Source organism: Hippopotamus amphibius, chromosome 16, assembly GCF_030028045.1.
Source record: "Hippopotamus amphibius kiboko isolate mHipAmp2 chromosome 16, mHipAmp2.hap2, whole genome shotgun sequence".
NCBI classification, from domain to species: Eukaryota; Metazoa; Chordata; class Mammalia; order Artiodactyla; family Hippopotamidae; genus Hippopotamus; species Hippopotamus amphibius.
The window spans coordinates 4,656,580-4,678,105 of record NC_080201.1 but is presented as its reverse complement, the minus strand read 5'-3'; the positions used below and the strand labels follow the sequence as shown (position 1 = coordinate 4,678,105).

General features: G+C 48.3%; 1 protein-coding gene across 6 annotated transcripts in view; it reads right to left on the bottom strand.

Moving 5' to 3' along the window:
• MBTPS1 (membrane bound transcription factor peptidase, site 1) overlaps positions 1 to 21,526 on the bottom strand; it is a 52,134-nt gene that overhangs the window by 18,737 nt on the left and 11,871 nt on the right. For all 6 annotated transcript variants that reach the window (XM_057713562.1, XM_057713564.1, XM_057713559.1 and 3 more), the window contains 11 exons: positions 19,271 to 19,756; positions 18,268 to 18,525; positions 15,296 to 15,499; positions 13,639 to 13,749; positions 13,075 to 13,184; positions 11,405 to 11,521; positions 10,897 to 10,964; positions 7,241 to 7,343; positions 5,813 to 5,964; positions 4,319 to 4,480; positions 1 to 145 (listed from right to left, as the gene is read on the bottom strand). In XM_057713562.1, coding sequence (XP_057569545.1) covers positions 1 to 145; positions 4,319 to 4,480; positions 5,813 to 5,964; positions 7,241 to 7,343; positions 10,897 to 10,964; positions 11,405 to 11,521; positions 13,075 to 13,184; positions 13,639 to 13,749; positions 15,296 to 15,499; positions 18,268 to 18,525; positions 19,271 to 19,439 — 1,599 coding nt within the window. In that variant the 5' untranslated portion in view covers positions 19,440 to 19,756. The remainder of the gene's footprint in view (positions 146 to 4,318; positions 4,481 to 5,812; positions 5,965 to 7,240; positions 7,344 to 10,896; positions 10,965 to 11,404; positions 11,522 to 13,074; positions 13,185 to 13,638; positions 13,750 to 15,295; positions 15,500 to 18,267; positions 18,526 to 19,270; positions 19,757 to 21,526) is intronic.

Genomic DNA, 21,526 nt, shown 5'->3' with positions numbered 1-21,526 from the left:
CTTGTCTACGATCCTGCCCGTGACGCCCATGCCGTTGAGGATGGTGACGTTGACGATGGTCGGCATCCCTCCGTAGTAGATGGGCTGCGAGCAGTAGGGCCACATGTAGGGACACTCGGTCAGATCGATGTAGCTGGGGCTCAAACTGAAACAAAGCATCCAGCGTTGCAGCAGACGGCGCTGGAAAGCGTCAAGGGGGCGGGTCCGAGCCTCGGGAGGGCCTGCTTCCAGGGCTGCCCTCAGGTGAGGTGCGGGAACCTGGCTCCGGGACACTCCCCGTGCTGGGAGGCTCCCGGCCAGCCTGCCTTGCCTGCGGCACGGCGGGACGCGCGGGCATCACCTCTCCCCTCTGCGAGCCTGGAATCTGCGGAGAACGAGTATGTGACCAGCCCCAGCGCAGACCCTGAACTCAGTCTCAAGTCACGGAGGCAAAGATGGACTTTTTAATAACTGGAGCTGGGACAGATGGCAAAAGATTCGGCAAAAGATAAAATTAGATTCCCACCTCACACCATACACAAGAATAAACTCCAAATGGATGAGATAGTCTCAAGTAAATAAAAGAAAGCAAACAAGTATTAGAAGAAAACATGGGCGAGTCTCTCCTTTACTTCAGTGCAGGGAAAGGCTTTCTGTGCCTCAAAATCCAGGGGTGACAACAGAATAACAAACATGGCTGCTAAAAAAGAAAAAACCACATGGCCAAAAACATGGTCACAAAGTCAAAAGATAACCGACAGGGGCTTCCTAGGTGGCGCAGTGGTAAAGAATCCGCCTGCCAACACAGGGGACCCGGGTTCGAGCCCTGCCATGGGAAGATTCCACATGCCACGGAGCAACTAAGCCCGTGCGCCACAACTGTTGAGCCTGTGCTCTAGAGCCCGTGAGCCACAACTATTGAGTCCATGTGCCGCAACTATTGAAGCCCATGCGCCTAGGGCCCGTGCTCCACAACAAGAGAAGCCACTACAACGAGGAGCCTGCGCACCACAATGAAGAGCAGCCCCCATTCGCAGCAACTAGAGAAAGCCCGTGTGCAGCAACGAAGACCCAACACAGCCAATAAATAAAATTAATTAATTAAAGAAAAAAAAAAGACAACTGACAAACTGGGAGAAATACCTGCAGTAAAGGATTACTCACCCTAATATGTAAAGAACGCGTAAAAATCAAGGAACAAAAACCTCAGAGAAAAAGAAAAATGCGTGAAAGAAAAGAACAGACACTTCACAAGAAAGGTATAAAAACAGCTCTTAACTACAGACAAAGTGTTCAAACCCACTCATAACCTGAGAAATGCAAACTAGAACAACACTGAGATAGCACATCTCACATTTCAGTTTGGCAGAAAGTAAAGAGTATGGCCGGCTAGACACTGCAGGTGAGGCTCCGGGCAGACAGGCGAGCTCATGGCACAGCCCTTCTGGAGGGAAAGAGAGAGACCTGGCAGAGTGCCCTCTGCTCTCAGCCTGCACCCAAGCAACCCCACTTCCAGCAATCTTCCCTGCAGAAACACCTTCAACAAAGCTAAAATATACGGGCACAAGCAGCTTAAAATTACAAAATACTGGAAACAATTTAAAAGCCCATATATAGATATGGGCTTGAATAAACAAAGGTATCCATACTGGGGAGCAGTAAAAAAGGAGGAGGAAGATCTCTGTGAACTGATACAAAGTAATTTCCAGGATATTGTTAACTGAAAAAGTACAAAAGAATATTTGTAGTAATGCGATCCTTCATGTAAGAAAGGGGGTATAAGATGATAGGTATGTATCCACTCATTTGTGATGCAAGAAGGATAAACCAAAGGGTGAGGGCGGGGGCAGGGGGAGTGGGACAGAAGGGCTGAGGGGAGCGACACCTGGCCAGGTATACTCTGCGCAGCTCTGACCTTAGAGCCATGGTCATGTTTCACAACCCAACACATAACCAGTTGAAATCAACCAGAACGTGGGGGGAGTCCAAAAAGACTTCCCTAGTGGTCCAGCGGCTAAAATGCTGCACGCCGCAACTAAAGATCCCGTGTGCTGCAACTAAGACCCAGCGCAGCCAAATAAATAAATAAATATTTTTTTTAAAAAAAGCAAACAAATACTAACAAATGAACTAAACTGTACTGAAAATAACTAGCAAACCAGACCAACAGGGCGTGGTGAGGTGGAAGAAAAAAAATTAACCTAAGTCACCCTGGCAAACAGTACTCTACATTCTATAAAGCTAAAAAGAACTACACAAAAACAGCATCCTCTAGTTAGTATACCTGTTTTCACACTGCACGAGCTAGCGGTGCTACAACTTGTCCTCAAGTGCGTACTAGGACTGAGCAAGTAAACACAGCGGAGAGGGAGAGCCAGATTCCTGGCCGCTGCAGAAGGATAACCGAGCAAGGGCTGTGCTGTCAGGGGGATCAGGAGACAGATGACTTCGTGGACAGACAGCAACAGGTACAGGTGTGTGTGCAGACAGGCGCCAGCTCTGTCTGCCGAAAGGGCCTAGAAACAACTACGAGCACAGCTGTCAGGAGCACACCTGGTGCCCAGGTGTCTGTTTCTAAACCCCACTCTCCAGTTAAAGGACCAGGCTGCTTGGACAAAGAACTGATACCAACAATGAGCACGGAAATGCTGCCAAAAAGTGTGAAAGTGCCCCCCAACTGATGGAGACACGCTGGAAAGACACGGCGCCAACTAGCAGGCGCTCTAGAGAGCCAACTCTGGGGCAACAGGAACAAGAAAATAAACAATGACATTAGTGGATTATAATCCACAGGGTAAAATAAGTATCTACGTACCCACACGGATATAACTGAATAAATGAACAAGAGAGGACAGCTCTTCCTTGCAGCAGAATTTCAATTAATAAATGCAGCAGCAACGAGAGAAACAAAGATCACCATGGGGCAATCTCTACCATAAGAAGCATCACAGGCAGGAGCCATCAAAGGATGCTAATCACCTGCAAGTGGTCCCCACAAGACACTTCGCAGTCACAAAGGGACAAACAGTCACTGCAGTGGCTGCCTGGCAGTCACCCATGGCACCCGATCTCCTGCTGCAGAGCCCAGGTGACGGGCACCTCCGGACCCTCCACCACATCTGTGCCAAGACTGCATGCAGAGGGCACCAAGGTCACTCCAGCCTTAAGGGACACACGCTCCTCTAACAGGCAACTTTGGTTCAGGGATTATGCGAGATCGGGAAAGATTTTAGACCCGTGCTGGGTGTGAGGGTCCTCCCCATGCCTCCTTCCTCCTGCCTCCCCCTCTTCATCCTTCGTAGGCCCCCCTCCCCCAGGAGATCTCTTGGCCATCTAAGTCCACGTTGGCATCTGCTTCCTGGAGGGTCCAGCCTGACACATCACCTAAACCTCATGATGCAGGCAAGCACTGCTCAGAATTAAGGAAGGACACCAAGCAACTGTCCCAACTGGATGAGACCAAGGACACACGATGACTAAACTCAACGTGGATGCTGGCCTGGATCCCACACCAGGCCAAGGACAGGGTGGGAAACATCTGAGCAAAATGCAAACCCAGTCTGCAGGTGAGGAGAGGGGATCGTACCAGCGTCAACTTCCAGGCTCTGAGGCTTGTGCTGCGGAATGTAAGATGCTAACCTTAGGGAAAACCAGGGAGTTCATGAGTCTGATGTACTCATTTTTAAAACTTTGTTGTAAGTCAAAAACCATTTCAATATAAAAAGAGAAAAAGAATTCTTGCCAAAAATACATAACCTCACACGAATCATGAGAAAGCATCAGATAGACTCACATCAAGAGGCAGTGTACAGAGTAAGTAGCCAGCACTCCCAGAGGACTCCGAGTCATGAATGACACCAAGACAAACTGTCAGGGGCCGGGGGAGGCCAGGGAGACACAGCAACTGCATGCAAGGTGGGACCCGGACCCTGGACCCTGGACCTGACGGTGGGAGCCGGCCGCTGTGTATCTGTCTGCAGACCAGGCCCAGCACAGCACTGGGGTGCACCTGCTCGCTCTGGCAGTGGAATCATGGCCGATGACGTGCTGGCCTGAGCGGAAGCTGAGGAGAGGGTATATGAGCGTGTCCACACGATTTCTGCAAATGTGTGTAAACCTAAGATTATTTCAAAAGAAAGTTTTATAAAGTATAAAGAAATAGGAATTCACTACCTTAAACCACTGATGTTACAAACAGCAGAACATGAGGAGGTAGGGAGCAGTCCTGTCAGGGCGCCCCAGCAGAAGCAGCAAGGCAAAGCCCTCCCTGAGGCCCCCGAGTGTGTGACTGGGGCTGGCTCTGCGCTGAGGAGCCCGGTGAAGAGGAGAGCACACCGACCTGGCCTGTGGCTTGTAGCTGCTGAGGACCTGATAGGCTCTGAGAAGGTCCAGCTTGCCGTGGCCTTGCTCGAACATGTTGACACCGGGCAGCCTGCGGGCAGACGCGATCAGGGCCTGCTTCATACTGGCCGGATTCACCAGCTCACGTTTCTGGACTGTGCTGGGGAGACATCGCATGTATGTTCATTTTCTCTCAGCAAAGGATGAAAACCAGACTCCCCAACCTGTAGATGTGCAATGATGTGACCTCCAATCCTGTTCTGCATCTAACAGGAGCTTCTTCAGTAAAACTTGTGCAAGATGCGAACGAACGTGCCCGATTCTGCACCTGTCTCAGGACTGACCGCTTACCACCCTTCCACGTGGCTTGTGAGAACATGGACTCTCACGCTAGTGCGAGTTTTACACTAAACTGTTTAGCGTTTACACTAAACTGATCAGGAAAACATACTTTCCCACTAACTGAATACAGTCGACCTCAGAGGCTGCAGGAAGCAAGAACAGGTAGGAGTTACAGGCTCCAGACACGGGATGCAGCCTGGCTGGGAGAAGGGAAGGATGGAGGTGGGTCCTGCGGGGACACGATGCAGTACGGCCGTGAGGCCCGGCCTCAGAGAGAGCCCGCTGCATCCACATGCCTGTTTTGTTTGGAGGCCTGTGTGTGACACACCACCCTGGTGGGTCAGGCTAGGTCGAGGGCTCGTCGTCGGAACGCAGGTGCTTGGGCAGTGGCACCCAGACAGCCTCACTTGCTTTAGAGCACCAGCCTTAACACACGTGCTTTTGTGTATCTACAAGTAAATTTTAACCCCTTAAATGCAGGGGGGAAACTCCAGTAAACAGTGAAGAAACATTTACTCTCCTAAATTGCTAAACATTTTTCTACGACGATGGCTGGTCCTGGAGTGCAGGTGGGTTTTCTAACAGGTCTCAATGGGAAATCTGACTTAGGAGAAGTGAGGGCAGTCAAGTAGGATCCAGTGTTACTGGCGGTAACAGCACTGCTCACAGCTCACCACACCCCCTCTCCTGCCCACCGAGCAAGACCAGGCTCAGGCTCTGGCTCCTCCCAGGGCCCCAGGGCTGGAGCCCAGGAAGCACGTCCCTGTCACCCGGCAGCTGTTATGAGCTCCTGCTCACACCATAAAAGCATGTCTGACCCACCAGAGGCATCATACCTGCTGCAGGGAGATGAGGAAAGCAAAGGCTTCCTCCCCAGGGAACACATCTGTACTCAGAGATGCCGCTGGGCTGGGAACGGAAGACACAACGGCCTCCCCTCCCCACTCCTCAGACAGCAGGAGGCTTGATGGGCTCATCTAATGCCCACAAGAACCATCTAAGAAAGAACAGACTCCCATCTCATCTGCAGAGACGGAGCGGCAGAGATGGGGTGGGCCCTGAAGTGCTCCTACATCCAACCGAGCCCCCGACAACCAAGACCCAGCTCCTGGTCTGCGACGCCACCTCCTCCCCGCCGAGCACCACTCACCTCACCAGCAAGGTGACAGCGCCCGCCACCACCGGGGAAGCCACACTGGTGCCCGAGAGCGCCCGGCACCCGCCTTTCACGCCCGAGCCCCTCACTCCAGCGCCGTAGGTGACGATATCAGGCTTCACACGGCCGTAGCCTCCGGGCAGCTCCTGTAAACAAAAGCAGCGTGGTCTCCACCACGGCACACATGCTGGCACGTGGCCACAGGCCGTTATGAGTAAAACCAGAACAGAAACACGGGGCAGCCGAGTACAGCGCAGTCTCAGTGCGGGATTGGTTTTCATCTGAAATTCATCACAATTACAGGATAATACAGAAGAAGTTTATGTGATAATACAGAAAATAAAATTATTTTTGGTGTGTTTTATAATGACCAGCATAACAGTAATGCCATAAAGCATTTTAAAGGTGAATATTTTTCATTTCACTAACATGCAAAACTGGAAATTGGAAACTGATACATTTCTAGATAACTTAGAAATTAGAAATGTGCTAGAAAAATCAGAAAATTAAAAATTAGGAAAAAAAAGAAACATTTTTCTTTACATGATATGACTGGATATTTCAACCTGTACCAGAGCGGAAAGAAGGACTTAGAACAATGAGTATCACCGCACAAGGAACCTGGGATAAGATTCTAACTGAGAACTCTCTTAAGCTTCCCCAAAACTGGGGCGAAATGACAATTACAATAGGACTTATATTCTGTAAGAAACAGGTCACTAATCTGAAGTGAAAGAATCCTTCCTGGCAATCAAACTTCGATGGACTCTGGATCCACACGTGTGGGACATCTTCACCTGCGGTGCCAAAGAATGTTCAGGAACATTTCTCAAAATGCTGTTAACACACAGGCCTTGATAAAGGCCAAGGACACACAGGTGAGTTACAGCAGCAGCAGGACAGCGAGGGCAGGTCAGGGTGCCTGAGAGTCGCCCAAGGGAGGGAGTATCAGTGACCCCGGCTCTGCTCGGCCAGGAGGAGGAGGGGTCAACTGCAGCATCAAAGCTCCCACAGCTGAACACATTAACCCAGTGGAGCCATTTCGATTCTGTCCAGCTAAATGCGATCACTTCCACGTTAGCAGAGTTGATATTAAACTGTCCTCACTGGCTTCTCCTGCTTCCCAAGGCCAAAAAAATCATCCCACCCAGCACAGAGGACTGCTCCCCCTCCTTCTAGTTAGGACCAGTGGGCATGAATCCAACTGACCTACATAACAAGCTGCTCAGAAACAAGTTAAAAAGAAGTGGACCCAGGAAACACAGAACCGGCACCTGCCCATCAGGCCACAGTGACACAGCAGATGCCAGAGGGCCAGAGCGCGTGTCCTCGTGGCCAGGCCACCTCCAGGCTGCCTTTCTCTCTGGAGGCCCTCACACACATGGCTCCAGCAGGCACACGGACCACAGGAGCAGCACCTACCCAGGTGGTCATCCCCCGCGAGGAGAAGCGGGCGATGTTGTCCTCGAAGTCAATGCCGCCCACTCCGATCACATCCATCTGGTCGGCAGGGTTATTCAGAGTGCTGCGACGAGACACAAAAACACAAGGAGACAGGAACCACTTTAAACAAAAGATTCAAATAAGGGCACGTTCTCCCAGAACAGTCTGAGACCACAGCAGGCCCTTTCATGGCAAGGCACGTGTGGCTGCGAGGGGATGGCCCGTCCCCGCCACCCCTGCCGGCTCAATGGTCTCCTCACACCTGAGGCGCCCTCTCCTTCTTTCCCTCCCTGTCAACCTAGCACCCTCTGGCCCAAGACTCGCTTCTCCCCTCACCACTGCCAGGCGTGAAGGAACCCCCTTCCTCTGAACATCACAAGACCAACCACTAACATGACCATCACCTACGTGTACATCTTCACATCACCTCCCAGCTGCTACAAGTGTATCCCTCCTGCCTCTCCAGCTCAGTCCCCGACTCCTCTGGGAAGGAACTGCAGCCACACGTGCACCTGCCGTGGTCAGGGCACTGTGGGGACCGCTACCACTACTCGGCAACCCCGAGCTCCTCGGCGGGAAGACACGGATGCCCAGGGAAACCATGCAATTCTCCCCAGCACCTCGAGGGCTCCGACGGCGAAGCAGATAATGACCGAAGCATCTGACTATGGAGTCAAGATGTGAGTGAAGGTGAAGCTCAACTATTTCAAAGCATGAAACCGCCAGTTACGAAACTGCGCTTCTGAGCTTTATCTCTCTCGGTTCCACCACCAAAAAAAGGAACTCCCGAACCTCAAGTGATCCCAAACAGCTGATGTGATATCAGTAGCAAGACTCTACTGTTTTAAACCACACGGAGCCGACCCCAGCACCACCTCCTCAGCTCACCCATCACTAACACGCTACCAGCCGGCTGCTCAGGGGCACCGACAGTGAGTTTTTATTGGCTGACAGAGAAAGTTTATAAATGTGTATGACATCAAAGAGCAGAGATCAGGACAGAAGTCACTGACAGAACCTCCCACTGAACTGATACCAAGAACTCCACCTTCCCAACCCCTTCCACCTGCCAATCCCTACACTTAGTGTGCCTTCAACCCTCAAAATACAGGAGAAAACAAAAAATTCTTGGTTGGTGCTGCAAAGGGCGAAGTGCAGCTGCAGACTCCCTGACACCATGAAATCTAAGTGTCAAGGGTGCCGGACCCCAGAGAGCTCCCGGAAGGGGTAGTCGTGGGGACATGTCAGGCAGCGCCACGCCTGCGATAAATAACCAGGCTCTTCGAGAGCATTACAGTCACCTGACCAGCCCTACCCAATGCCCAGCAGAAAGCCATACCCGCTCAGGCTGTGCTGCGATGACCTCATGCCACTCGCAGCCTACCCAGCGGCTGACGGACGCCGGATCCTGTAAGGCTCTGTGTGCAGACACGAGTGTGACATGGGGGCTTCCTCCACCAGCATCCCCGCTAACACCCTGAGCACAAGCAGCTCTCTGATCAGAAGCCCCTACGTGTGACGGCACACAGAAGTCACAGAGTTCCAGAAGTGTGACCAGCGTGTGCAAAGCAGCCAGAACAACGTATGGAAGAGCTGGTGTGAACAGAAAGAAAGGCAAGCTGGGGCCCGGGGGGAGCTGGTCAGCAGCAGGAGTGGGTGATGGAGACTGAGAGAAACACGGTTTCCCCAGGGAGGCGTGCTGAAGACACGCGCGGGGAGTGGAAAATGAGGCTACAGCCGTGGGGCTGTGGCCGCCCCGCCAGACCCCCTACCTGTTCTCGTAAATCAGGTGCTGCTGCCAGGACAGTCATGCCCATTCGTCTACCCGTCCACACAGCCTTCACACTATGAGGGCAGGTGAGGAGGTGCAAAAAACACCATGTGGCCCACAGAGACTGAACTATTTACTATCTGATCCTTCACAGAAAAAGTGTGCCCACTCCAGTCTAGTCTACTGAAGACCCTGAAAACCAAGGAGGAAAGTTTAGATCTCATCAGGAATGATGACCCACTGCAGAGCCTGGGTTAAGGAAACTGCTAGACTATGTTTTAACAACAGAAACACAGAAAAAAGGAAGAGAAAGGAACTGCTTCCACTCACAGAGGCTCAGTGTTCACGTGCTTGCCCTCGGCTATCTCATTTCATCCTCACAGCCACCAACCCAGGCAGGTCTCGTGTCCTCGGGGAGCCAGGGCGGAGGGAAGGGGAGGGCGCTCAGAGAAGCAAAGGTCCCACGGCCTAAGGGCAGGTCGGACCTGCCTGGCTCCATCCCCGCGCCCTCCCTGCCATCCCAGTGCAGGGAGAGCTGGGCTGGGAAAGACTAGAGGCAGGAGCATGGGCTGGGAGACTGCCAGATACGCTGGGTGTGCTGAGCTGCCGAGGGCTGGCCTGAAGCGGGGCCAGCAGACGTGGGAGAGGAGTGGAAAACAGAGAAGCGTCAGAAAGAGAAGACAAGAAGTCTTGACGAGATTTCTAAGTAACTGGTGTTTTTCAAGGCAGAACAATAGTTGGTACGTGTTTACGCCCCTTACATCTGTGAGTCACAACACGCGACTGAGGACCCGGCCAAATGCCTAAGCTTGGACCCCTACCAGGAGATGCGATCCAGCTTAGGCTAGAACCACGACTGCGAATGTGCACGGGTTTCGACCTATAGAAACCACAATTTCAGAGGTCAGCCTAGTCCCTGCCCAGGACCCTCTGCACGCGCTCAGCCAGCGCTCAAGACGGCCTGCTGTGCCCCGCAGCGCAGCCGGACAGCACTGAAGACACAGCGCGCTCCTGCAGGCCCGCGCACAGCCACGCCCACAGCCTCCCTCGTCCGCGCGTCCTCCCCTCCCCCTGCAGCCACTCCAGCCCTCTGCCACAGCTCTGACCACACACGTCCTGGGAGCCAGGAAAGGGGGTGACAGACACCCCGCCGCAAGTGTTTCAGCACAAGAGACCATTTATACATGTCATCTACAGAATAAAAACTGCAGCTGTACATCGACAGAAAACTGGGATCTCTAACCAGAACAGAGCTTCCTGCCTGTGATTCAGTGACGAGTGTCCCGCATCTCACGCTGCATTAATTCACAACAACCCGGCACAAAGGGACACGTCTGTGGCACTGCCCTCGGGGCCCTTCTACCTGATCGGATCCCTCTCGCCCATCCCCCAAACACCTGTCTGTCATGCCACCCGGCGCTTCCTCCTCATACCAGTTACACTGGATCTGCACCTTAGTTTTCCTCAAAAGGCAGGCACCTCATTTTATTTCTCTCTTCACCCCTGAGCCTTGTACACAGTGGGTCACAATAAATACTGTGGAGTCCATTTATTTCTAACAGATTTACTTTCCTGACTGACTTTGGGGGTAAAAAGAGTAGAATAAAAACTCTAGGCCTCCAAATTGCTATTTCCAGCAAACAAAAAAAAAACTAAACAAAGACAAGATTGGCCTTGAGTTGGCAACTGCTGGCGCGAGTGGCTACATAAGAGTCATTACAAAGTCTTTCTCATGTGTGTTGAAAATTTCCACAACACGGTTTCAGAGAGATATAAACAGGAATAGAAAGATACAGAGACAACAGTTTTTCAGTTATTTCAAGGAAAAAATACCTCCAAGGTTATTCCTATCAGGGGTACTCACCCGTAAAGCGGCCCGTCGTTGCCGATAGCAGAAACCATGATGACGTTGTTTGCTGTTAATTCCCACACCTGCAAAATTAACAAGCATCTATTTATAAAGGTATATCACTTTTAAACAATCAACATGTAATTATCTAAAAATAACCACAACTTCCAAAAACAGAACTAAATAAAGAAGGGATCCCCCTGAAGGCACAACACCAGGCCAGCCCAGACGTGGTATGTCTGGCAGCCAGTATGTCCAGAGGCGACGGACCCCAGGACACAGGCCCACGCGACAGAGCAGACCCGGGTGTCCAGGCACGTCCAGGAAAGACAGGCCACATGCTTGGGTGAGAGGAGCCCACACGGCACCATGTGCTGCTTGCCACAAAGTCACTACGGCTCACGTCCTCAGTGCTGTCATCACGTGGGTGATGAGCCACCAGCACAGCAGACACAAAGCAAAGTGGGGGCGCGAGACAGAGCAGGAACCATCACCAAACGCAACGTCCTCCCGCGCGGGGCACCTTGTCGACGAAGGGGTGGTCCATGAAGTCAGGGCCCCCGATGCTCAGGTTCAGCACGTCGATCTTCTTCAGGATGGCGTAGTTGAAGGCGTCCAGGAACCAGGACGTGTAGGAGACCTGCCCCATTTTAAAACAGTCCTTTAGGTGTTTCAGTGGAAATCTCCAAATACTAGATTTTCAGCAGCATGAAGTATTCACTTTAACTTCAGAACGAGATCCCAAGCACAACAAATGCTCTCGATGTGAACGACTCCCCCCAGAGCTTCCAATCCCTGGGGCTGGACTCTGGGGAGGGCTGGGGCTCCCAGGGTCCTGTCCCGCCAGGTCCCATGTCCAGCGCCTTCCTGACCTTACAGCCTGCCTGCCCAGGGAAGATCCCAAACTTCTAGCTGCCCCTCTTATAAAAAGACTTGTCCTAAGACACATATGTCTATTTAGTTACGTTTCTAAATAGTTTTTGTCTAATATTCTTTATTCCTAAATAGGCTGAAGGATAAATGGCATCAATGAAAGTTATTTTACAGAATTACTTTTCTGATAGTTACTATTTCTCTCACAGTTTTCTTACAAAAGTTAAACTACTTTGAGTATCACCATTCTAAATTAAAATTACAGTAGAAAACAACAGATGACAGAAAACAAAGGGGTAAGTGCCAGAGGGAATATAAAAAGACTTTCAATCCAGAATTCCAAATTCAGTAAAAGTAGCTTTTTGAGAATAAAGATGAAATAAAGATATTTTCAGATAACTAAAGCTGAGAGAAATCACAGCTACTAGACTGCAACACAAGCAATACTAAAGGCATCTCTTCATGCTGAAAGGAAATCACATGATACAGAAACCTAGAGCTATAGGCAGAAATAAAGAGGACTAGAAATTGAAAATATGTGAATAAATACAAAATGTTAAATAAAAAAACTTAAAAAGAATAAATTTGATGATTAGGAATTATGTTTTTTAAAGGTTTTTAAAAATAAGACAATATATTTATATTTGCTTGAATATGCAAAAGAAATTCTAGGTGGAGAGGGTACAAGAAAAAAAGGAATCGTCACATGGTTGACGTGGGGAAGTAAGGTGAGAACCTGCTGGACGGGGACAGAGCTGGGAGAATTATCCCTGTGTTGCCTTCTGATGTTTTCGAACTATGTATCACCTACGCAAAATTAAATTTTAACGATTAATAAATACTAGGACCCTCCCTCTTTTCAATTACATCTCCAAATGTAGAGTGAAGGAACGAGCTTCTAAATCCACGTTACCGAACACAACGCTGGGTACTGGGCACAGAGGGGACCCTCAGGGCGGTCAGTCCAGCAGGGGCGGCAAACATACAAACGTGGGATTATTCTCTCAAGTACAAGAAGTGTGCCTGAGACATGGTGGACAGGAGCCCTGGGCCAGCCCAAGGGAGAGAAGAAACCAGAGGTCAAGGAACCCCCTTGGAGCAGGGCCTTAGGGGTTCCAGTGAGGCCGATGAAGGGGGTGGCAGGAGCACGGCAAGGCCACACCGAGGGACGGAGGGACAGCACAGCACACGAGGGATGCCAGCGGCAGCTCAGCACTGCCAACGTGTGCTGCTTCTAAACCAGTACATGTTTTCTAGAGTTTTGGCTTTTCACGTTTTAAGGTCAATTCTTTAAGTTTCAGGGGTCCTCAAAACACCTACCTGGTTGTTGGTAAAGACCCTGAAAATGTGAAGTTCTGCATCTGGAGCAAATCCCTGGCACTCCCTCATGCTGGCTATCACACCTGCCACGAACGTGCCGTGGCCCAGCCCTGTTGTCCAAGAGGAAGAAGTCATGAGACACAGCTGATAACGTGTGCCAAGACGCAGCATTTCAAACCATCAATTTAAATGCGCTCATTCTGCGAGCCTGACACACAGAATCCCTGTGCCTCTCTAGGGCCTCCACTCAGGGCCCAGGCCTCGCCGGCCCTACTTCTGGGTCCAGCTGCTCCTGCTCTCCCCCCAAACAGGGAGGTGCCCTTCCACCAGGCGTCCCTCTCTCCTCAAACTCACCTACCGACCTCCTCGGAGACATTCAGAAAAGCTTCTGCCAAAAGGCACAAAACAACTTGGGTTTGCCTGAATAACTGTTGTACACGGACTGTTTAATCATTTACACAGAAAATTACCCTCTCAGCTGATAAAATGGAGGATGGGAGTGACACAAAGCCCGCCTTAGACCAGAAAACACCCCCTCAGGTTCTCAGGACACTGGCCACCCACCATCGTCCAGGGTTCGCTCGTTGGTCCAGTTGGTTCTTTCCTTCACGTTTTTGAAGTGGGGATGCTTCTCACTCAGCCCGGTGTCAAAAACAGCAACCCTTACGTTAGCACCTTATTTCAAAAAGAAGGTACAATGGTGTTCAGAGAAATCATAGTTTTGGATTTTTGTCTATAAGATACATCCCTCCTTGGGACCTGCAGAGAATAGGTGATCCAGGGCCAAAGCCTGCCCAGAGGGCACACAGTAGGGCAGGTGTTAAGGAGAGGAGACAGAGGAGACAGGAGGGGAACACTGACACCTGCCTCTAAATGAGACCTGAGGACACACGGAAAGTCTCTCTTGATACCCCTCAACTGTCACCAACGCTCGTGCAGCACCTCTCCCGATCCTCCACTGACTGATTTTTCCCCTTTGGGCAATTTTCTCCAAGTCTCCACCCCCTCATCTCCTTAGAGAGGCCCTATGGGGTGAAGGGCACCCCAAAGCGCTCAGGGGGCGGGGCACGGCATTCCCACTCCTGACAAGGACTCAGTGCTGCTCATTAATGACAGCAACTCTGTGGAGAGGGGCTGTCGACCACACGCAGGGAAAACCTCACTTTAAGGAAAACCACTGTATTACACACTTTTCTACAATAACAAGTCTATTTCAGGTATGGGCCCAAAGCCTCCTGCACCAATGGGAAATATGACTGATGCTGTCAGATCAAGGAATTCTAGAAAACAGGCAGAAAAAACCACAAGATACATGAGGGTTGTATTTATCTACCAATACTACATTAAATAATCAACCACAATGATAACCATCAAAGTGTACTGTTTACTTTTTTAAAATGCAGACACAATATTGGAAACCAGCTGGTTTGGGGGGAATAAAAAATGCTTTCCTGGTGATTAGAGAATTTCTGTCTTGTGACGTTTCCACCCTAAAAAGATAAACCAAGAGGAGACAATCCTTTAATAAAATGCCAGTCCCTTGGGTGTTAAGTCTGAGCAGCAGTAAGGTCTTTGCTTCTCTAAGGTAAGGGTCTCTAAGCCAAGGAGAAGCAGAAAGACACCAAGTCAAACTGTGATGTATGAGGGGCCAGAGATATGGGCTGAGGTTTAGGGTCCAAACCTCCACATTGGTTAAAACAGGAATTTTCTGCCACGATGAATCAGTAATAAAAAAAATCTGACTGGCTGTGACTTTTACTTCCCAGGACACAGCCATTAATATTGTTTCCTGTTGTGAAACAAAGGTAACAACCTCGACAGTCAAATGCTTAGCCACGCTGCACGCAAGGCAACACACGGGAGGGGTACGCTCAGTTTCACGAGATTGCCCAAATCAAGGTAACCATCTCTCATTTGATCTCATTCCCTGGGAAGTTACAGAACTCTGCTGGTCTGCCAGTCAGCTCTTTGTTCACATGTGTCAAAAGGAAAGAAACACTCCACAATCTACCCCTTGTAACCTCAGAAACAGTACAGGAAAATAGACACAAAAAGTGAACAGGACTAAACCATCAGAAAAGCCGCAGAAACAGATGCCCAGCACGACAGGAGCCAAAGGCGAGGGGCAGCTGACTGTGTCCAGCTCAACCCAGGACAGATGCGTGAGGCGCTGCAGAGGGAGGACGCCCGGCCCCCAAGCCGCCCCGGGCTGACAGCCCACCTGTGTAGCCCATCTGCCACAGCACGTCGGCCTGCAGCGTCTGGGCGACCTGGCGCGGGATGGCCCTGAGCAGCCGTCTACTCGAGTGTCTGCCGGTGGCGTGCCAGAAGCCCGAGCCCAGGGAGAGGCTGGCTCTGCGCAGGGGGCGGGACGACTGCCACTTCTGGCTCCAGCGGGTCTCGTTACAGGGCGCGGTGGGGTCAGCTGCAGCCGGGGAAGAGAGAGAGCAGAAACTCAGGGGACATGTACCTGCCAGGGAAACAGTCGTGAGGACTCCCTCCTGAAATCCCTCCTGCAGGAGGGTGAGATCCTCTCCCCTCGGCCACAAGCAGCTTCTCAACACAATTACAGTCACAGGGTATACTCAGCCATCACGTTACCCCCAAATAGTTCATCACCTGGAATCTTCTAACCAATGTAAGGCAGGGAATGACTGATAACACAATCATTTTTAAAGAAATAAAGTCAATCGTGATACTAAAACGGAAGACATGCCTGGTTTTTCATCAGCCACTCATTCTCACTGAACCAGAAGGGGAGGGAGGGAGGCGGAGGTGGAGGATATAAGAAAACGTCCACTAAGCAATGGTAAAGTTTCCCAGTTTACAGCGTGATCTCGGGACATTCCCAGGACACCTCGCTCTGACCGCTTCCTACTGTGACCTGCTCAACGTCCTCAGCACACATGTCTACTAGAACGTCACCCTTCTGAAAGCACAACAGAGGACTCGGGGGGGCTGCTGGGGGTGATGGAAATGTCTTGTATCTTGATTTTGCTGGTGGGCACCGGACTGCATGCACACGTTCATCAAGGCTCGCCAAACTGTGCACTAAAAAGCATGAATTCTATCTATAAATACTTCTTTTTTTAATGGAAGAAAAAAGTAGAAGAAACAACACAAGGGTTGTCCCTTTATCTTTCAAAAACCATGCTATAATGAAGAAAAAACCGTATTTCAAATCTGTTTCTAAAGGGCAAATCTGTAACACTACTCCGGTTCCGTTTCTAAAGTAAATTACTATCACTTTCCTTCTGGTCTCACCAGGCTACACCCATGAAAGTACAGGGACCTGGAAAAATACACAGTCGTGTCAATTCCATTAAGTAACTATTTGCACAGTGCAACTGAAATGATTCTCTACTGAACCTCCCATGTTGATTCCGTTCCTCCAGTCAACAGCCTGGGCACTGACTGAAGAACAGAACTTGAACAAAGAAGGGGTCCGCCATGCTCTCCCTTCCGCAGACCTGACTACACCTGAAGGCTGCATTCAGTTTGGGCTACACCGCTAAGAGAAAATGGCAAGTATTCGCAGGAAAGCAATTAAGACGGTGAGGGGACTTTAGGCCACATCATATGAGTAACACTGAAGGAACTGGGTATTTTTATTATCCTGGAGAGAAGGAACAGTCAAGAGGGACACCATGATATCCTCAAAACACCAACCCACAGGAAAAAAGGAACTTTTTTTTTCTTGCCGCACTGCATGGCATGCGGGATCTTAGTTCCCCAACCAGGCATTGAACCCAGGCTCCAGCAGTGAAAGTGCGGAGCCTTAACCACTGGACTGCCAGGGAATTCCCAAAAACGAACATTTAACAAATGTTTACAACAGCCCAAGAACTCTGCTATACTCTCTTCACACGCACCATTTCCTTCTACCTAAGTAAGAACTCTGAGGTAGGTAGTATTATCTCCATTTTCTGGATGAGAAGAGCTGAAGCTTAAAGAAGAGCTGCTTACCACAGAAGGTCACGGCTAAGGACAAGAGGGAGATGTGTACTATTTCCTTACAGGGGGTCAAGCGCACTATCTGCCAACCACGGTGGAGCGAATATACAATAGAAGGGAACCCCAACCATGAGACCCTAGGCTTCCTGTGCTAAAATTAGCCCTTCTGTGTTTCCTAAAATATTCTGCAGCTCTTTAAGATAAGATTAAAAAATAAAAAGGCACAATGTATATATTTGGCTAACACAAGGTTTGATTTGCTTTTATCTTCCTGGATTGCTCTGAGGTTATTGCTTTTCAAAGAGAAAAAGCACTACCAAACGTGGGCTAGCAGAGAGAACTCTGCGAAGCCAGACACCTGAATCCACAGCTGACGCGGAGATTGACTGTCACAGGATGCAAATTAGTCAGGCTTGTCCCCTGGGCGTTTTTTCAAACCTCAGAGGCTCTCAGGCCTAGCAGATGACAGACAAAAAAGGAAAAGCAAAATTTATTTCTTTTTCTATCTAATGAAAGAAATGACAATAAACGGTAATGGACCTAGCAATTTGTTGCCCAGTTTATGATAAATGGGGAAAAATCCTTTCCTTTGGTAATACATTTGCTCTGGAAAATATTATGTAATAATGTGCAATTTGTTGAGGATAAACGTTTCTCGACAGGCCCGTTGTAAGGACCAGGAGAGTAAGCCCTGGAGCTGAAAGGGACTCGGCAAATTCCTTCCATCCTTGCACCTGCCCAGCTTCCGGCTTAAACAAGCCCAGCCGAGGCAGATGGTGCACCGTCAGGAGGGTCTGAGAAAAGCAAAATGAGACCTAAGGAAAAGGTGTTTTCCAAGATGCCTTAAAAATAAAAACATGCACTGAAAAAAGCAAAATGCAAATAAAAAGGAGACTCAAAGACACCGCCTTCGTTTCAGAGTGGGGAGGGGCGTCACAGCCTGGAAGGCTGAAGGCTTTGAGAGGAACCTGGTGAGTATCACTTCCCACAAGGCAAAGATCACTACCATCCCCTCCTGCCACCTTTCAGACCTGTTTCTATCGGAAGCATGGAGTCTCTTTTTGGTCTTTTAAATTCTGCCAAGAAAGAAAATGTTCACAACAGACAAAACTAGATGAAGGGACAGGGACATTCACCGTACTATTTTCCAAATTCTGTCCTGTGTGACTACACACATCCTCCCTCTATTCCCAGCACAGCAGAAGCGGATACAGACCAGCCTGCGGTCACGGTACTCACATTCCGTATACTTGAGGGAACGAAAGACTTTCCGTTGGGGTGTTACCCGTTTGATGTTCGGATGATCTTCAAGTGTTAGCAGCCCCGCTTTCTGTTTTTCTTTTATCTGAATCACCTCAAAATCACTAGGGTAGTCACTGGATGGATTGTTTCGAGGTATAATTCTCCAGTTGTTGATTGCACTGCTCTTCAGGGCGCTTGAAATAAACGAATTTCTAGCTTTGGCTGTAAAGTATCCATTGAAAGCCACAATATATTCTGAAATCAATGACCACAAAATAAAAATAAGACTTTACCATACCTACATTATGACATAAGATTATATCTAATCTAAAATTCTGCTGGTAAAAGAAAACTTACATATCATAAAACCTAGCAGAAAGAGCAGTAAACAGACTAGTTTAAACACCCTGGATAGCAGGTTCCAAAGCTTTGCGTTAAAACAACCTGGATGAACCCCACTGATCACAGGACACATCACTCAAAATCAGATACCTGAGCTAGTTTTCAAAAACCAAACATCAACAGAAGTTTGAGTGTATGGCAGAGAAACGCATGTAAGTTTCTCAAAGAGGAAGAAGGAATTCAGACAAGGGAAGGCTCAATTTCATTTTACTGAAAACAGTAACAAAATCTAGAGCAGATTACATGAGACTAAACCTTTGCTTAGTTACCCACAGCTGCTCAAGTAAACTTTCAGCCCCTCCAAAGACCCACCCTCACCAGCTAGAGTGGCAGCGGTTCCACCCAACCCAGTTTTAGGGAAATAATTCAGAATGTCAATTTCCTTGCTTCATATAAGCTAATTACACTGGAAGAACAAACTGCAGCAGAATTAATATCCAAACACTATGCACTCAGCACATTCGAAATCCATTGCAGAAGAGAGGGAAATGTTTTTGGCAAAAGCTAATGTTTACAATAAAATCTGGAAAAAAAAAAACCAAAAACCAAAAAACCCCACATGGCGGGGGGCACCTAACATTTAAAATACTCTCATTACCATATTCCACAACTGTTGAGGAGAACTCCACCTTCAAGGTCAGGTGGGAACAGCCAGGGCATGGGGCCTTTTCAAAAGATTTCTTTTCCAGTCTGTCACCCAGATGTTTCTTCCCACAGAGCAAAACCACCAGCAGAAGCAGCCAGATGTGGACAAGCTTCATGGTCATAAGTGAACACGGTCATAAAAATCACATAAATTCAAATCGCACTTTTTTCTTCCTTGATTATAAGTTAATTCCTGTTTCAGCTAAAAGCTGAGACATTACTGATCAGCCGTTTTACAGTCTTGTCCAACGTAAATAAAAGTTAAATTTCATGGCCTTTTGTGGTTTGGCCTGAAAGAGGCTTTCATTTCTTTCTCCGTTTCTTCTCCATCTTGGGCCTCAGGCTTCACTCACTCTGGCCCAGACACCTGAGTCCTACACTCCATCTGCACCACCGAACCAAAGTCCAACGGGGAAGAGCGATCACTCCGTGAGCCAGTCTACAAAACAAAGGAAGCACACAGAGACATTAGCAGCACAGCAACAGAGCCAGGGAGGGTTAGCTATCCCTGCAATTTAGATAAGAGGGTCAAAAAGACATACCAGCTGTAAGACAAAATAAATGTATGATGCAACCATGACACATTTTATTATTTCACTTTTATTTTGTCACTCCTCACTTCCTTCAGGGGGAAAAGAAAGCTTCAAGGCAGCTTCAAAAATGAAATAGTATAAAATGAATGAGAAAAATGGAGAAAAATAAGGATAACAAATAACCCTAGGAATCTTAAGCACATTAAGCCCACTGGCCCTGAGCATCCTAACAGCCAAAGAGGAGGAGGCATCACGACCCTTTGCTTATGAACCTTTACTTTGCCTCTATTTCAGATTCTGTATTTTCCTATCATTTGCAACTCTATCTCCAGGGCATTTCCCCAATCAGCACTTTAATTCCCCATAAATTTCACCAATTTTTCAGGTGAAAGCTTGGTATACATCCTTATTTTCTACTGTGAAATTAACACCTAAGAACAAACTAATTTCCATACAAGTCATGTACTTACCACCTTCTTTAAGAGAGACCACGCTCTAAAACTACTCAAACTACACTTTTCCAGATTTTGAAATATTTTCTGTCAATTCTTTTAGAAAGCACAGTTTTTATTGTCATTAAATGTATTTTACCTGAGCCTCAACTTAAAGATTTTTCAACCTGCTAAATGAATCTTACAAAATCAGATTATCTCTTTACTGAAAGTGATACGACAGGACAGTTGTGAAGTAAAAGCTGTTGCCAAAGGAAAATGTAATCTGAGTATTAAGTTGCCTGTGAGCATGAATACCCTTCAAAACACATGAATGTAAGGGAAATGGTCATTCTTCACAACGCAGACCAGAGCAGCAATAGGAAACCACACATGCTGCAGCACACCCAGGAAGATCTGCTGCGCAGATCACATCAGACACACAAGTGATCCAGCAGGGCGAAGACAGACCACAGAGACAGACAGGCCTTCCATCAGTATCTGCTTCTAAAAACAAAATCCTTAGGACAAGGAGTTACCCCCTTCCCAGAGAGGTGTGTCAAGGTGTTAAACCCATTCTTCTGGCAGAAACTGGTACCTGAGAGCAACAGGAGTTTGTGGTTTCTGGAACTATTCATGTATGCTGCTATAAACAGGAAAGCACTGATAAAGAAAAATAAGGGGTGTCTAAACAATCTTTGAAGTTTAATAATTAGGACATTCATTGTTATAATAACAAATGATCCTAAAAAGCAGGCCTATCTCTGGAACTGGAGACCAAGGTTGGTGGAACAGTTAATCAGATAGAAATGAAATATTAAAAGTTATTTCCATAGCAACATGAAGAACAATAAAAATGCCAATCATATAAACAAAGAAATTAAAAACAAAGACCAGAACAGAAAGATGGAAGAAAAACAACAGGGGACACCGACAATCACTTCAACCTACTTTATAGCAAGCCACTTGGGAGTGAGCCCCAAGTTTTTTTTCATACCTGATACTTGCTGCAATGAGGTATCACAGAATACAATTACTGAAGCATATACCTGACTTAATTATAGTATTACAGGTCAAAGAATAGAAAGCTAATCACTGGTGATAAGAGCTCTTATGCTATAGGAAATGAACTTACAGTGAAAAGATCTAAACGGGTTTCTCACTCAATTAAGGCAATTTAAAAAATAAAATAAAAACAGAATGCTGAAGAATCTATGACACATTTGGACTGGATATAACACAAAT